The sequence below is a fragment of the Rousettus aegyptiacus genome, unplaced genomic scaffold (assembly GCF_014176215.1).
Source record: "Rousettus aegyptiacus isolate mRouAeg1 unplaced genomic scaffold, mRouAeg1.p scaffold_m13_p_2, whole genome shotgun sequence".
Lineage (NCBI taxonomy): Eukaryota > Metazoa > Chordata > Mammalia > Chiroptera > Pteropodidae > Rousettus > Rousettus aegyptiacus.
In genome coordinates, this window is record NW_023416295.1 from 13,693,614 (window position 1) to 13,711,823 (window position 18,210).

At 43.0% G+C, this 18,210-nt stretch overlaps 1 protein-coding gene and 2 pseudogenes across 1 annotated transcript; 1 reads left to right on the plus strand and 2 right to left on the minus strand.

The window, feature by feature from the left end:
* Positions 1 to 2,852: 2,852 nt before the first annotated feature.
* On the plus strand, positions 2,853 to 6,852 carry LOC107516689 (annotated as a pseudogene).
* Positions 6,853 to 14,580: 7,728 nt separating this feature from the next.
* LOC118614212 lies at positions 14,581 to 14,699 on the minus strand (annotated as a pseudogene).
* A 132-nt stretch (positions 14,700 to 14,831) lies between these two features.
* Positions 14,832 to 17,714, minus strand: INHA (inhibin subunit alpha). Its single transcript, XM_016156797.2, has 2 exons — positions 17,188 to 17,714; positions 14,832 to 15,849 (listed from the first exon to the last, which is right to left on the minus strand). Exons 1-2 carry the CDS (start codon positions 17,456 to 17,458, stop codon positions 15,017 to 15,019), a joined length of 1,104 nt encoding a protein of 367 aa, XP_016012283.2. The 5' UTR covers positions 17,459 to 17,714; the 3' UTR covers positions 14,832 to 15,016.
* Positions 17,715 to 18,210: the final 496 nt, after the last annotated feature.

Sequence of the window (18,210 nt, forward strand, 5' to 3'; positions counted from 1 at the left end):
TCTGAGCCAAAAGCCCAAAGGGCAATTAAATGGAGTAAGTAGAAGATCATCAGGAACAGCAAAGCAGTATACAAATGTAGGATAAGAGTAGGGGCTCGATATATTTTTGTTGAATTATTAATCCTTTAACCATGATGATTGGCAGTCCCTGTGTATTGAATCATCCAGAACTAGGGAGGAAGGGTTTTCTCATACTGTATAACTGTAAATTATAACCCTCTTAGGCAAGAAGACATAGATTCTTTTGAAGTTCTTGACTCTACACTGTTTCAAAACCTGTTTCAAGGGTGCCTCCCCAGCCTACAGAGTTTCTCTGAAAATTGCTCCATTCACATGGGTAATCCTTATCGCCAGATTTGTTCTACATCCCCTTGCTTCCCGGAAATGTGAAAATGGGACAAAGAGAGCAGCAAAGAAAGGTAAACTACAGAGGGAGAGAAAAACAGATCTACTGAAAAAGGCAGCAACGAGAGACTAAGCAGTTCTTTTTTCCAGCTCCCCTTGTGACCACTCCCCTTTCTGCCCTTGGCCCACAGTGGAGGCCTTGGCCACCTTCCAAAGAATTTTCTCTCAACCTTTTTTTTGTGGCCTAAGTTTGGGTGTATTTCTGTAAATTGCTACCATAAGAACCTTAACTAAGACAAAACCTTTTCAAAAGATTAAAGTCTGAACGGAAGAAAAAAAATATTCCATTCACCATAACAGGAAAAAAAAAAGTATGTATCTAGAACATTGGAGATCTATATAAAGACAACCAGAGAAATGTAAAGACATTAGAAATGACCTAAGTAAATGAAAAGATAACATACTCCTGATGAGAAGATGATTCAATATAATTCAATATTAAAATTATGTCAATTTAATGCAATTTCCATCAAAATTCCAATGTGAAGATTTTAGAACTTGACAAGTTGATTCTAAAATTCCTCTGGAAGACTAAACACATGAGTACTGCCAAGAAATGTTGAAGGAAAAAAAAAACAAGATAGCAAACATTCTATAAAGCCACAGTATCCAAAGCAGCATGATACAGACACAGAAATGGACAAATATTGATTAAAATACAGAAATAACTGATTACATGAGAATTTTTTTACTATACATAAAATTTATTTTAATGGTATAAGTAATGAGCTCTTCAATACTTTGGGAATAATTAGCTATCTATCTGGAGAAAAATAAATTCCTTCCCTCATACCATGCACATTAAATGCCAGAAGGATTAAAAAGCTAAACATTGTTTTAAAAATTAAATCTAAGAATTTTTCTAAATTTGAGGTTCAAATTCACTTCTTACAGAATAATCTTTATTTACAACGCATGCAATGACGTTTTTAAAAATCGTCTGTAAAAAGTAATGTAATATGTATGGCCTGCTACTGCATAATTTCATATTACCATGAATGAATTGTGTTTCTCAGAGAAACTCCATGATAACACGCTCTTAAAATACAAACGTTCTTCGGAATTATAGTCCCCAAGAATAACACTCTATCTAAATGTGCAGTTGGACCTTCCAAGCACAGTACAAAGACCTCCCAAGCAACAGTGGAACCAGTACTAGAGAGGCGCAACTCATCACCACAGGTATCCCACGCATGAGTGCGTGTGCGCGCGTGCGCGCACACACACACACGCGCGCACGCACGCGCACCACTCTAATAATGTGTGAGAAGAGAAGTGAGTTGTAAGCGGCTGCCACTGATAGCTTTCCTGCCACCTCTCAGATCCCTGGAATCTCTGCAAAGTGCATGTGATCAGAAAGGTAAGGAAAGGTGTGCTGGTTACTAACTTAGGCATCAGGGATGGAAAGAAAGAAGAGGGTATCTTCATACAGGAATGACAAAGTCAGCTACTGGAGAATACAGACCTTGGAGTCCTGGTCCAAAGCCTGCTAGATTCTGCCACCCTGAAGCATGTAAGTCCCCGCACTGTTGCTCACAGGAGAACAGAAGTAGTAGTTCATCTTTTAGACATGAGCCACTGTCCTGGATCTAGACCTCAACACTCAGATGATGGCCTCCTGCAGCAAATAGGATGACTGAGACCCAAGGATTCCTGCAAAATGAAAATTTCACATTTAAAATTGTGTTGTGGGTTGGAGAGTAAAACTGGATGATCTTTTCTCATCAATGAGGTATCTTCATGGGGTAGGGAAGGGGGGCAAGTGGAAGAGAATGAAGAGGTATGATTATTACCCCCAAAAATAGGGTCAGTGTGCCTGGCACCCACAGCCCCAGCATTGAGTCATCAGAGGGAGTTCTTTCTACATAAGTTACCACACATTGTGTCTCTTGGCTCTTGTTACCAAACCTAGCCACAAAAGAATCCAAGGTAGCCACAAAAGAATCCAAGGAATTGGCCCAGTCACCAAAATCAAACATATGGAACAAACCAGCAGCATTAGAGAAGTCTAGCATGAGAACTTTGCATTGGACCATAACCAAGCAAGCCCATCAGAGCCTGGTTCCAGGAGAGACTAAACATGAGGCAAACAGAGGGAAAGCTGGAAAGGCAGAAGCCAAGTTCAATGTCAAATCAGAGAAGCCAGGGCCTGAGAATAGCTGACTGAAATAGAAGAAGCAAACTAACACTATTCCAGTGACCCAGCAGTAGCTCTGATCATTCAGACTGAGGGGACTTGGTACTTCTACACAAAGTACACTGAGAGATTCCCTGAATGTCTCTGTAGTAAACTGAGGTCACTTGAGAGTGCCTTTAATTCTTTTCATTATCTATTCTGGAAACCCATGGAGTCATCTGAGAGGGGGATTAAGAAGAGCTAAAGAAAGATAGGGACCTTGTGCTTAATCCAGAACTCATAAAAAAAAAAAAAAAAAAAAAAAGATGAGATGACTACATTCCCCATTGAAGCTGATGGGTAAAGAGCAGAAACCTGACAGAAAATATAAATGGAGGTAACTATGGAGAGAGAAGAAAGCAGATAGAGAAGAAGAGAAAGTCACTGTTTCAGGCATAACCCGCAAAAGGCCTGTTGGCAAAGTCAAATACATATGTGACGTTTGTCTTCCATCTCAGTTCTCCCTGCACACAGGGCTGGAGAGAGGAGGGAAATGGTCCACAGCAAGGGAGGAAGCTGCAAATAGAATAGCAATAGGCCTGCAATGAGAAACATGGGTCAATGGGAGAAGGAATCAAGAGAAGAGTGAGATCAAAGAACTTAGGGTCTCCAGGACATGGGGAAGTGAAAGGCAGAGGCTGCTTTAGAATCTCAGAGCCTCTGTAGAACCTCAAAGTTAGAGCAGTCTTTCTTTCATTCTTTCAACGAATATTTACTGAGCCCTGACTTTGTGCAGAATCTGTGCAGCATTCCGGGTAAATAAAGGAGACAACAGTATCACTCTTATTCTCCAAAAACAGTGCGGAGGAAGAGACAGACATCAGCAATCACATTTCAACACTGTATTCTCTTTCTATGGCTGCTGCAACAATTTACATCAAACTTAGCTGCTTAAAACAACACACACTTATTATCTCATAGCTCCAAAGGTCAGAAGTCCAAAATGGATTTCACTAGGCCAAAATTAAGATGTTGATAGGGCCGTGCTCCTTTCTAAAGGTCCCAGGGGAGAATCTGTTTTCTTGTTTTTCCCAACTTTGAGAAGCTGCCCACTTCCTGGTTCGAGTCCCGCCTCCATCTCCATGGTTAACAACAACCAGCTGAGTCTTCCTCACATCACATCATCGGCACTAACTCTTCTGCATCACCTTCCACATTTAAGAACTGTTGTGATTACGTCGGTAATCCATAACAATCTCCCTGTTTTAAATGGACCAGCAGACTTAATTTCATCTACAATCTTAATTCTCCTTTGTCGTGTAACGTAACATTTCACAGGTTCTGGGGATTAGGATGTAGCCTTCTTTGGAGGAGGGGGCTGTTATGCTGCTGCCCACAAAAACAATGCACGTTATGGTAGAGAGAGTGCTGTGGAAGATGATTCCAGTCCAAGATTGCAAACTGAATACGTGCTGCAGCCTTGCCCTCCTGTCCCAAATGATTAGAAATAACAGAAAAGCTATAAAAATAAGTAACTGAATTCATAATCACCCTGGACAACAAGGAGAGCCCTTGGTGGCCCAGAAACCATGAGGAATCTCTGAAAGATGGATGGGCAGGTGGGAACTGGTCAGAGAAGAAAACCACAGCCCAAAATGTGCACGTAGCAGTGGACTGCCACAAGAGGTAAAAACAGTACCGAGAGCACTCCATGCCCAAAGAAGGTGGATACTAGGAGTGCCCGGGCTCCGGAGCTAATTATTACCAACAGGGTACTGGTTATTCAGAGTGCCACTGCAGGCACCGAAACACATGTCAACTATTCCACACACACTCGGTCTCCTTGACTGCTGGGGCCAAGAGACTCCAGCAGGAAATTCTGCCTCTAGGCAGGTGTAGTGGATGTGAGATAGTCAGGTGGAAAGAAAAGACAGTGTTCCTAGGGATTGGTAACACCTAGGAGGCAAGGGAAGCACCTACTTATAGAAGATGAGCTGCCAAAATATCTCACCCAGCAGTAGGTCCCCCTGCCAGACAGTTACTGACAGTACATTATGATATACACCATGACATTACCTTATACCATTTTTGCGAAGGAGTATACAGTCGAAGAGGGCAAACAGTCTAACAAGGAATCTCAGATAAAGAATCAGCTTCCAACCAGTAATTACCAAACATTTTAAGAAAGTCAACATCTTGAAATCCAACATATAGAACTTTCACCCAGGGAAGTTAACTAGTAGAGCAAAAAACAAGACTTTAGAATAGTTATAACATTCTTGGATACAAAAAGGTGTCATATTAATTTGTTAAAAATCACTTGAAAATGTTTATGAAACAACAAAAATTCCCTCCAAAGAATAATCAGAATGAGCACAGCTAAAGGGCATATGTGTAACTTGGAGGGTTCAGCAAATACATAGCACAAGACAAAATACAGAAATTCCTTTTTTTAAAAAAAAAAAAAAGGTAAGATACACAAAGGATCAATCTAAAATTTATCAGTTAGTAATGAAATTCTGAAATAGAAACTAGAATAGAAGTTATATTCAAATAAAATAACAAAATATACCAGAAATGGAGAAATAAATGAATCTTTGGTTTGAAAGGCCCCACCGAACGCCAATAGGATCCCTTTTTAAAACTGACATGTAGGTCTATTGTGATGTAATTTCAGATGTCATGGTAAGGAGGAAATCATGAAAACTTCCAAAGAAGAAAAAAAGTAAATGAACTTTCTACAGTTCGTGTGGAAAAGAAAAAAAGTAACATTAAGTCTCTCAAAAAAAACAGGATGCAAGAAGAAAAGGGGACATATTTTCAAAATTCGGAGGGAAAATATCTTTGAATATAGGATTATATAAATAGCTCAACCATCATTCAAGTGTGAAAATAAAAAGACTTCTTCAGTTAGGGGGCAGGGTCAGAAAGTCTATCACCTACAGACTTACTCTGAAATAAATAATAAAAAAGGGTAGATTAGCACAAAGAAAATGAAACTAAGAAGAAGTTAAAGGGGAAAACAACAGTAAAAACAAAGATTTCAGTAAATTTATTCAAACTAAAAAGCAGGACAAAATAGGCCAAAAAAAAAAAAAAAAGGAGAAAAAGAAACATTAAAAGGATAAAAGCCAGGAGACGGCAAGAGCGGCACCTAGCTAGCCCACAGAATAAGAGAGGCTTTCAGGTCCATGGCCCCCAAAACCACAGGATGTGCAGACTTTAATAAGAATGTGAAGACCTTGCAAAGAAACCCGAAAACAACCAAATTGATGATGCTTTAAGAAATAAATTGGCCCTGGCAGAATTCTATGAAGATGAATTTCTACCCAAATTTTCTTCCGAAGTTCTACCTAAAGTTCCAGTCTTTAAGATTGCATCAACACCACCTCAAAGGTTTTCCTGCTACCGGGAGTAGGTTGGTTAGGGTGCTGACCACCACGTCACTCCATTGTAAGGGTCTAGTCAAGTCAACATGAAGAGTGGATTACATTTAATTAGACCTTCTACTGGGAAAATTGTGAATGAACTTTTCAAAGAGACAAAGGAATATGAGACTGTCCCTCTGAACAAAGCCTCAAGCTTCAGGCGATAACAAAACAAAGTCATTTACACTTAGAGGATACAAACTAGGTCATTCCTTTTGTAAGCCTTTTGAATACATCTATGTAGAAATCGGCTGCAAGATGTCTAGATTTTGCATAAACTGTGGACAACAGTTTCAGTTTTGATGATGGAGAATCGAGACCTTACAATGACCTAACAATGCTAAATTTCTGGAGTTTGTTAAGGGAAGGGTGATTCTCAGTGCATGCATGCCTGAAATTCATCAACTTATATTAGAAATTCTTTAAAGTGGCATTACTGGTGGCAAAAGTTTTTGAAAGAGATTCCCTCTGAAGCTTCTACAGCTGGTTCATGTTAGCCAAGTGAATTTGGATATGGAAGACCATGAAATCGAGAATACATAAAACCTAGAATAAGGTTTAAAGCTTTTAGTGGAAAAAGCGAAAACTTGAAAGCCTTATGTCTGAAATAGTATTTTTGTCCTCTCCAGAAGAGAAGTCAATACTTAATGCAGTTTTTCCTATTGATGATTCAGTGCCCATGACAGAAATTCAAATCATGTTAGCAGACGAGGGTCGTTTGATACAAAGATGTCATAGTACACACAGGATCCTAGATGTTCCAGATTTTATTGTACAGTCCCACCACGAAGTTGCAACTTTCACTTTATTCTTGTGACTTCACTTCCAAACAGAGAGCTAATTGATCAAAGTCTGACCCAAGGAGCAGATATTCTCAACATCATGATACTCCAGCAGCTATAATAATATTGCTCCTACTCATGCAGTAACAGCTGGAAAAGATAATAGGCCATATTAATAAGAAAAATACTTCCAGCATAAAAACAAATTATTTTTTATTACTTTTACAGATACATTTGAGTTTTATTGTTATTCTATGTCCAAACTTAGTATAGATAAATTTGGACTAAGAATAGATCTTGAGATAAATATGCTTGAGTTTCTAGTTGCAGAGCTGGCTTATGCTGATAGCTTTAAATATCAAGGGAAATCATTTGTAACATGCTCGGTGTTAAGGTAATAACCCTTGTTTGAAGAAAAGAATGAACAAAACCCCTTTCTGAAAAACGCATTTGATAAAAATGAAAGTTTATTGATGTTGCATTGACCAACAAACATTAAGAAATCTTTTTATCAAGAAAATTGAAAGTTTTTTGTGCTATATACTGAAAAGTATTTATATTCTGATTTTAAAAGAATTTGATCATACAATCATTGTTTCTCCTATTAAAATTTTATACATCCTTTTTACTTATTAATTTAGCTATATTACTAGTATCAAAAATGCAATTTAACATTGTATTTATAGAACTATGACTATCATAAACTAGAAATAAAAGACATAAAAGCCAGCAATCCTTGAGAAGATGTGGTAAATAGCATGTTAAAATTGGGTAATTCCAATCTCTCCCAGAGCCTGTCGTGATCACATTCATTTACTCATTCTACACATTTTTCTAGGGGACCCAATATATATGCCAAACAGTGTTCAAACTGCTCAAGTCAGTGAATATTATACTCCAAGATGAAACTAGTATAGAAATTCAGGAATGTATTTTTTTTGTCAGACATGCTAGATCTAAGGAAAGACCAGCATAAATGTTTGCGTTTCTGCTGAAGCCAGTAGTTCCTGAATGAGGAAGGCCGTATCAGAAATGACAGAAGTTGCTGCTTCTTCCCAGATACCACTTCATCTTTGGTCACTCCTGGTTAGGTTCCTACTGCTGCCATAATAAATTACTACAAATGTATTGGCTTAAAACAACACAGATTTACAATCATACAATTCTGTAGGTTGGAAGTCGAACATGAGTCTTGCTGGGCTAAAGTCAAGGTGACAACAGAGCTGCATTCTTTTTAGGAGGCTCTAGGAGAGAAACGTTTCTTTGCCTTTCCAGCTTCTGGAGGCTACCTGCATTTCTCTTGGCTTGTGGCCTCTTTCTGTCTTCAAAACCAGCAGTGCTGCACCTCTCTGACCACTGCCAGGAAAGGTTCTCTGTGTTTAAAGGACTTGAGTGATTAGATCGGACTACCAGATAGTTCATATCTATTCCCCATCCCCATCTTAAGGTCCGTAGTAACCTTAACCATGCCTGCAAAGTCCCCTCTGCCATGTAAAGTAACATGTCACAGGTTCCTTCTGGAGGCTCCAGGGGAAAATCTGTTCTTTGCTTCTTCCAACCTGTAGATGGTTCTGGCATCCCTTGGCTCATGACCATATCGCTCCAATGTCTGTTTCTGTCCTTACATCTTTTACTACCAACTTTTATTATTCTGCCTTCCTCTTATAAGGATTCTTGTGATTACATTTGGTTTATCCAGATAATCCAAAATAATCTCCTTATCTCAAGATGCTTAACTTAATCATACCTGCAATGTCCCTTTTACCATATAAGGTAACATATTCACAGATTTTGGCATTAGGACAAGAACATTCTTGGAGAGCCATTATTCTGCATGCCACAGTCCACTTTTGCCCCAAAGATTCACGTCCATCCCAAATAAATCCACCCTTTTCCAAAGGTGCTCAAAAGTCTTAACCCATTGCAGCATCAACTCAAAATCCAAACTCTTATCTGAATCTCACCAGCTTAAAAGTCCCACATCTCATTATTTAAATTATCTAAAACGAGTAAGGGTGAGAATTTGGGTATGATTCCTAGGGTTCGATTCATTTCCATCTGTGCACCTGCAAACCTACAAAACAAGTTATCTGTTCCCAAATACATTGGTAAAATAAGCATGAAATAATAGTTACAAATATTCCCATTCGAAAAGCAGAAAAAGAAGCTACCAGTTGCAAGCAATTTAGGCACACTCCATTAGGGTTCAAAGCCAGGTAACAATCTGCAGTGGTTTGCAGGTTTGCAGCTCCATCCTTCAGACTTATGACTCCCTCTCAGAGTCTTTTTTTTTTTTTTTTTTTTGATGAAAGGTGGCACATACCTGTAGCTGAGTGGTTTTATTAGCTTGTTTCTTGCCTGTAGAATTTGGTGGTGTGGGGGGGTATCCAAATGCTTTCTTTCATTTCATACTCTCTCTATTCCTTTCACTTTAAGAGGACACTGTTTCTTCTGATACAACATTGTCAAGAAACTAGTGTGTCTCTTATGTATGTCATGGGAGGCAGGAGGCTCTGCCATGAGTCTTTCTTAAATAATATTATCTCTATGTTGGGCTTTTTATGAGATGACTGAGGGAATCTATAAGTCGTACCCTTAAACATTTCCAAGAGACTTTTGCATGGCTGAATACTCAGACCTTCTGGTCTTTTTGACATATTAGCAAAAGATTGTATAGCCATACCCTCAACTCTTTCTCTAGAGTTGGCTTTCCTGACAGTGAGTCTTATTTTTGTGTCTTTTGCCATTTGGGTAGACTGAGAATTTCCCAAATCCTCAAGTCCTGGTTTCTTTATATGTAACCATTCTTTCCTCAATTTATCTATCTCCTTTTACATTTTTTGCTATAATCAACAAAAAGAAAGAAGAAGGTTGTATCTTCCATACTTTGCTTGGAAATCTCCTTGGCTAAATATCTAAGTTTATCACTTAAAACTTCTGTTTATCCACAGAACTGCGAGACACAATTCAGCTAAAATTTTTGCCACCGTAGGACAAGAATCCCTTTTCCTCCACTTCCCAATAGCATGCTCCCCATTTCCTTCTGAGCCCTCATTGGCAGTGTCTTTAAAGTGTTTGTTTCTACTAACATGCTGTTCATAATAATTTATCCTCCATGGCAATTTAGGTATTGTCTATCATGCTCCCTACTTCCACACTAGCATTAACATCCACATATCTACTAATAGTCCTTTCAAAGCAATCTCAACTCTTTTTGTCATGTTCCTCAAAATCCTTCCAACCTCTATCTACTGTCCAATTCAAAAGCCATTTCTGCATTTCTAGGTATTTGTTAAAGTAACATGCCTACTTCCAAGCATCTAGAAAAGCCTATGATGTCTACTCGCTGACAGCTCACTTGAATATGCTTCTAAAAGATTTGAAATTCAGCTTTCTCCAGTGGCTCTGGTGATTTCAAGGAAGTGAATTTACCTTGCTAGATGTTTTGATACTGGGCATGCTACCAGAAATGCCACAGGTTAGACATGTTGCTCCCATCACCACAGAGAAACCTGTGTTATAAGTTAGAAGATCATTCCTAAGTCTTCCCCTCAAAATAGGAAGCCTTTTTCTTTACACTTATGGAAAACAAATTGGATATACATAAATATCAGTCAGTCTTAGTTCAAAAGATTACCAGGGATAAACTACATTCTCACAGGAGCAAAATCATCTTCCTAAGGGAATAATTTATTGAAAATAATGAATATTTTAAATGAAAGGGCATTGCTCTGTTTTGGATTAACTATAGGGGGGAAAGTTAACCAAACCTTATAAAGTTATTTGAAATTTTATTCTCATTGCTTCTATTTATCAACTAAGTGGAGTGCCTACAGGTGCTCATACAAAAACAACCGCCATTTTGGTTTTGGTTTATAATAGTCTTCCAAAATATAGAGGTTTATATTAGGAGAGAAATGAAACATCCAGAAGAGATCGACAATACTTTCACATGTGCCGCATAGTGTTTTCCTTATTTGGGAGTTCTTTTCCTGAATTCTCTTTATTGCCACAGTCACTGTAACTTTTAAAATTTATAATCATCTCAAAAAAGATTATGTAACAATGGGCAGTTAGACAACCATGTATGAGGTCAGTTGCTTTGCATGATGTCTGTAATCAAAAAGTTTGAAATGTCTGCTTACCAATGAAGAATGTTTCCACTGAAAAGAAAAAAAAAAAGAGGACAAGAAATTTCAGAGATTAAAAATGATTGCCAAATGTAAAGTGATTGCTATCTGCACGAGTGTCCTGGAGCTAGGGTGCCCTCTTCATCAACAAACGCAAACAGTTTCGTCTCCTCAGCAGACAAATTTGAAGAACAGAGAAGAGACAGGTAGAGGGGTGATGTAATAGAGTGATGGTGGACAGACTCTGGAACCACACCTCTGATACCCAAATCCTGGCTCCATGACTTACTAGGGATGTGACTCTGGATAAATTATTTAATCTCCGTGCCCAAGTTTCTTTATTTGTGCAATGGGTATAATAACCTCATAAGGTTGTTATAAGAATTGCATGAGTTTTTAATTGTAACATGCCTGACACATAGTAAGTGTTGTGTACATGTTTGTGACATAAATAATAAAATTAACAAAAAGAAGCTTATCTCTTGGAGACGAAAGTATGATTGTTAAGGGGGAAAAAAAGGTAATAGTAGGACTAGAATATGAAGTCAAAGAAAGCTCTGAGAAATAAAGTAAAAGATTTACAGCACATTCATAATACATGGTACCATTTGTAGGGGAGGGAAAGACTATTTCAATAAGATAGATGTATGTATGCAAACTCATAGAAATAGATTTGGCAGGATACTTACCTCCTTGGAAGGTATGGGAATTGAGAGAAACAATCAAGGGAAACTCAGCATTATTTTTAGTATTTGAATTTTTACTGTGAAGATGTATCCATGTGCTAATTATGAAATCAAAAACAAGTAATTTTTTTTTTTTTTGAAAATCAACATTTAAAAATAAAGTGCCCAGGAAGCAGTGAGAAAGTTGTTGCTGACTCTACCATCTGGAGTCAAGGGAATTTGCAGAAGAGATGACATCAGAACTGAATCTTAAAGGAGGCGTCGCCTGAAGCAAGGAGACATGCTGCAGACATGGCTTAACAAAATGATGCATTTGAGGGATGATGAGAACTTATACCAACAGTTTGGATTTGTGTGGTTGGGTGGGGAGAGGAAGGGAGGAATGGGTATAAGATCAGGTTGCAAGGATGGGTTTAGGGTCCATTGCAAAGGGTACAAATACCACACAGAGTGAGTTGAACTTGGTGTAGACAAATCTTTCAGCCACCTAAGGGACATGATCACGAAACAAGTATCACAAAAGAAGCATCCTCATGCACTGCAGGGATAAGGAGTGACTGCTTAGAGACAAGGATGGAGTCGACCCAAGGAATGCAGAGCCTACAGCTGGGTCTTCATAGCATTTTGGAGCTCAGAATCAGCAGTACCTTAGCCAGCTGTGCTCATGGACTCGATATGAGCCAGTGATGTTTTTTATTTTTTGTCTAGCCAGGTTGGGTTGAGTTTTCTGTTCAAACTGACTCTGAATGAAAGGAATTCAAAGTGTCCCTAATCATTATCACTGGGAACAGAGAGACTGTTCTTAGTCTCATGGCAAGGAATGAGGACAAAAGATATCCTTAGTCACTGTCGGCCCCTCTTAGGGAGGGGCAGCTGTCCCTTCTTGATTTGCTAAGTTAGCAGAATCTAAGGCTTTAAGCCCCTGGAAGGAGTGGGCTATACCAGTCACGTCCAGACTTTAGGATTTCACAGATTTCACACATTTGGGAATTTCATAGATTTCAGTGACAAAATTACAAAGAAAAACCTTAGTGTTCAAATTAGAATCATCCAGTTTTAGTATTGTTAATTCAAAAACTTTAAAACAAATAAACCAAAACCACTACCTTCTACCATCATCATCATATCATAAAAGAAATAACATTTGGCTACGCACTCGCAGAAAAATGATAACTTTAGAATAAAAGATAGCCCTTTAAAATGAATACTTTTGGCTTCATTGAAAGATACTATGTTGTACTCACTTTTCTCACTTCGTCTCAAATACATGAAAACCTTTTACCAGCGACACCAATCATCTAAGTGGCCTAGTGCAGAATTCTGTGCCCTCTATAGTGTCCCCAACCCTTAGATCTCATGCACACCCCCAGGACAAGGAAAGTCTGGACAACACAGGGTCCTAGGTGGCCCCAGCAAGAAGAAGAAGGATCCTAAGCCTAGTAGGAAGACTGAAGATCTCAGGGGAAGCCCCACTCAGGCAGGGATAATCTGGCAAGGGAAGCCGCAGGGAGACAGTGGTGTTCAAGCAGGCTTGAGGAAAATCTCCCATTCCCAGCAGCTGCTGAGCCCAGCTGGTCTTCCTCTGGGTCTACCACCTGAGTAGTGACCCCAGGAACCGTAAGCACACACTGGCTGCAACACTGGGTCTGGGTGAGGTACTAAGAGAGACTTGGGGCTGTGACCAGCAGGTCCCCTTCCAGAGCAGTAGCAGCCTCCCTGAGAATTCATCAGCAGAGACTGGGGCTATGGCAGGAGCATGGCCGTGGCCTGCTCTGAGGAGCTGTGAGGAGCAGCAGCTCATTCAGCTCAGCTCAAGTAGGGGGAAGGTGTTAGCCTAAGGGTGCCTGGTTGGAATTTTCTCTCTACCACATCCCCTTCCTGAGGCAGGTACTTTTACCTGCCCATCCCATTGAGCCGGGTTAGTAGAAGGGAGTCTTTAACGAGTAGCTCTGTTAGCAGAAATATACGCTGTAGTTTTGCAGTCAGTATTAGCTTTAGAATTTGTCCGAGGGTCCTGAACATCCCCAACCTTCCCCTACACACACACACACACACACACACACACACACACACACACACCCCTTACAGGGAGACTGGATGGAACCAGCTGGCTGAGAGCCAGGACCTGGGGCAGGACAGGAGGATAACAAGACTGAGGGGAGAAGGAGGAGAATTAAAAAGGCAAAAACGAAGACTGGGGGAGCAGAGCTCCCGAAGGCAAATCGAGACGGGCCATGGATTGACAGGAGACCCAATGGATAAAGAAAAAGGTTCTCTGCACCCTCTTGGGCTCTCACCATGTACACAAAGTGCGCACACAGATTCACACAAGAGCACACATATTTCCCAGCAGTAGGCTCTGACTTTCCACACTTTCGACATTAAGGACTAAGTTAACGGTTGCATAAAGACACACAGGGCACATCAAGAAAGCCAAAGATTTAAAGAACTCGTAATCCCAGCACAGCTAGGCTTCATAATAGTCGAGCCAGTGATAGATTTGAGGGGGTCCCTGGGCCCTCAGCAAATTGAAATCCTCAGGTCTTTGTTCTTCCGCCTCCTCGATGCCTTTACCAACTTGCAGATGCTGCCAACTCACACATTTTTTCACCTACGTGCCACCCAAGTTTCTGAGAAACCCAAGATCTGAGCAGCTCCGAACATCTGCCCCAAGCCCATGAGCTCTAGCCCGTCTGCCAACCAACTGACCTTGACCTCGAGCTAGATGTCTACCAGGGCGGAGAACAGTAGAGGTGGTCGCCTGGGATGTAGACACTGTGAGTGCAGCCATTGCCTTTAGGTGTGGCAGGGCAGGCAACCTGATTGGCATATCAGGTCCAGCTGGCATGCGGAGCAGTTCTGTCTCCGAAGTGGCGCCTAAAGCACCTTTGTGTCATTCCCATCCGGCCACATACACACCTAATTCCAGTTTTTTTTGTTTTATTATTTATTTAGGTGAGGCAACCCTTGGTTGACCTCACAGATTGCAAGGACCTTGTCGGCTTACGATCTCTTATTTTTTTTTATTTTTTATGCCTACAGTACCTGGTCTTCCTAGGTGGTCTCTCATCCAAGTACTAACCAGGCCCGACCCTGCTCAGCTTTCGAGATCAGACAGGATCGGGCTCGTTCAGGGTAGCACGGCCAAAGATTAGTTCCAGCTCTTGAACCTTAGATCTCTGAGGTCAAATGAGGCTGAGTGACCTACGATCCCACAATCCCCTGCTCCTGGGGCCCAGATCTCCCCACCGCCACATCATAGAAGCCCGAGAATGCGTGCCAAGTCATATGCACTAGGTTGTTTATTGTCACATTACCCAGGGGATAGGGGTGGGATGAGGAAGGGAGCCCTCAGGCAGAGAAGTGGAAGCGGGGCGGGGCGGGGCGGCAGATGGGAAACATCCATCTTCCAGATTCTGCCCTTCTTCCCAGCAGGTGATGATGGGGCTTGGCCACCAGCAGGACTCCCTTAGATGCAAGCGCAGTGCTGCGTGAGAAGATTGGGCACTGTCTCATACTTGAAAGAGTAGCCTCCATCTGAGGTGGTGCGGACACGTAGGGGCTTCATGGTCCCTGGGAGAGCAGCACAGCAGGGCTGGGCCCCTGGCAACAGAGAAAGGGGCTGGACAGGGGTAGGGGGAACCCCAGGGACTGGCAGAGGCAAGTCCGATTGGGTGGGCAACCCACAGCCACCGTGACAGTAGTGGAAGGTGAAACTGGGAGGGTGTACGATCCACTGGTCCCAGCCCAGCTCCTGGAAAGAGATGTTGAGGGCCGCTCTGTGGCAGTGAGCGTGGGCAGCAGGTTCCTCTGGAGGCCTCTGCAGCAGGCGCAGAGCAGCAGGAGACCAAGGCCAGGGCAGCGGGGGAGTCGAGCGCCGGGCTCTTTCCCCTCTACTAGCTGGCTTGGCCCGAGTGTGGGCCACCAGGAAGGGCGTGGTCTCGGGCCGGGCTGAGCAGGAACAGAGAGGACAGCGCAACAGGAGCACCAGCGCGGGGTGGGTCAGCAGAGGGAGGGCAGAGGCAGCCATGTGCAGCACAGCCCAGCGAGGAGGCGCCTGGCCCAATGACATGGGCACAGCCGTAGGACCCCTGGATGACAGGGCCAGCAGGCCTAGCAGGGGCCCAGAGCTATTGGAGGATGCTGTGCCCTGTCTGTCCAGTCCCGTGTAGAACCACAGCTGAGCCGAAGTCACCTGGCGGCTGCGTGTATGCTGGGAAGGCCGGAACATATATGTGAAGAGGCCCTCCTCAGCCTCCTGGGCCAGCTCTCCCACGGCTGGCTGGTCCTCACAGCTGGCCCCTGCAGGAGACAGAGGGAAGGGAGAGGGCAGCCCTGACTGGCAGAACCTGGGACCCCTCCTTCTTCACAGCGGGGAAGTGGCTGCCATGCAGGAGCCTGCCAAGCACTCCACTGAGTGCTTCGCCAGACTCAGGATTCTCGCCAGTCTTGGGAGAACTGACAGAGGCTCCACATTTATTTTACCATTAAAAGACTTTTTAAAAATGCAAGACATTGCCAACTTCTCTCTACAGTGGCTTTACCAATTAATGCTCCCATCGGGAATGCATAAGAGGGTCTGCCACTCTACCTTCACCAACACTTGGAATTGTTAGTTAGACTTGATCTTTTTGTTCATCCGATACTGTGAAAGGGCGCTTTAAATGGTACGTATGCAGTCATTTGTTATATTACTCTTTGTATCTTTATACATTTCAGAATCAATACACAATAAATTCTTTAAAATAATTTCACTTTAAAAAAGACATGTTAACACCGAAAAGAAGGAGGAAGAGGAGTAGGAAAAAGGATATAGCTCAGAGTAAAGGACAAGGCTTTCTAAGAAAGTGCAGCTGGCATCCTTACTCTGACAGGTACACGGACTACATTTAACAAACATGGACCAGCACCAGCGGAAGGACTGGCAGTTACATGGATTATCTCATGGATAATCTCACAACTGATCTGTTTTGCAGATAAGGAAACTGAGGGTTAGAAAGATAAAGTGACATTCAACTGCTAAGTGGCCAGGCTGGGATTCTGCCTGATCCCAAAGCCTCACTTACTCACGGTGCTGCAGGGGACTGGAGTACAGGGAGGCAGAGTTCCTCTCCAAGAGAAAGGTGGGCCAGATTACAAGGAAGTCCACACAGAGGCCTTTACTCATTGAGTTAGTGGAACATGGGGAGGTGAGCAGGGAACTCAAGAGAAGTTAGACTAGTTTCCCAGAAGTTTCCAACTGATCTTTCTCTTGCATCCTTGATATATTCTCAAGTCTCAGTTACTTGGGGCTAAAGAAACAAGGAAGCAGAGGCAGAGATAGGAGGAAAGGTGGCAGGAAGGGGCCCATGCCCAGATATCTCGGACTATAGAGACCCTTAGCCTCCTAGGCAAGTGTCTCCCACCCAAATGGCCCCTATGAGCCATGTACTCTAAGTGCACCATCTCCCTGAATCCTGAGAGGTAGGCATTATTTCCCATATTATAGATGAGGAAACAGAGGCTCACAGAGGCTTAGTAATTGTCCATTGTTGCAAAGCCAGTTGAGTGTCAGGTCTGAGATTCAAACCCAGATCTGCCGGCTTCCACGCCCATGCTATACTATGCTGCTTCTCAAAGTTGCCAGTTCCCCATCATTACCTGTAGCTGGGAAAAGGATGGCCTGGGAGACATCCCCCTCCACAGGCTCAGAGCCCCTGCGCATGAAGCCCCCCACAGCATGTCTTCGGAGCAGACGCCTGACTCCAGGATTCCCACCTTCACCAGTCACTGCAGGGGGTCCCAAGGCATCCAAGAACAGGGCCTTCACCTTGGCCAGGACAAGTTCCCGGTCCAGCTCCGGCCCATGGCAGCTCTGAACCCTCTGTGAGACCACCAGCAAGAGGAGCGACAGTGGCAGCTGGGGCCACATAGCTCACCTGTCCCTGCCAGTGGCGAATCCCCGCGCCCCTCCGTCAGGGTCTGCCCAGGGCTGCCCCTACTCTCCCCTCCGCATCCCACTACCTGCCCTCTTCTACCCTTCTCACCCCAGTCTTCCCCTAGGCCTTCCCACGCCTGCGGTCTGAGTCGCCCCTGCCCATGGCATTGAGACCTCCTATCTGTGACGCAGATGTCTGTGGCCCTGAACCTTATCTCCCACTCCTGCCAGGAATGTGGGGGAGACGGCTGGTGTTTTCACCCCAAGTGACCTGACCCCACACATACAACCCCATCCCCCTGTGTGTGTGTGTGTGTGTGTGCGCGCACACACACACACACACACACACACACAGAGTCGCATCAGCATCCAGCATAGAAGTGACATCAGATAGGACAGGAGGCTGGGAGCTGGGGCCTGCCAGCTCCTAAAAATGTCATTTGTTAGGGAGACAGATCGCACCAGACATTCTGGTGCCCCTTTCAAACAAGCAGCTGCTGGACTTGTCATGGGAGCAAGGATTGAGGCTTGGGCTAGAACTGGGGCTAGTGCTGGGGGCAGGTGGTCCCGCTTGCTCTAAACTTAGCCTGGAGGGGCCAGTCTGGGCTCTTGTCCTCCAGCTGTGTCATCAGAGAATATTTTTGGGATTGGCAGCTGCAGGCGCCTCTGCCACTCAGGCCCAAGCCTGGCGTGCGTCTGGGGACCTGGCGGCTGGAGGTGGGAGGGAGGAGGGGAAAGAGGCCCAG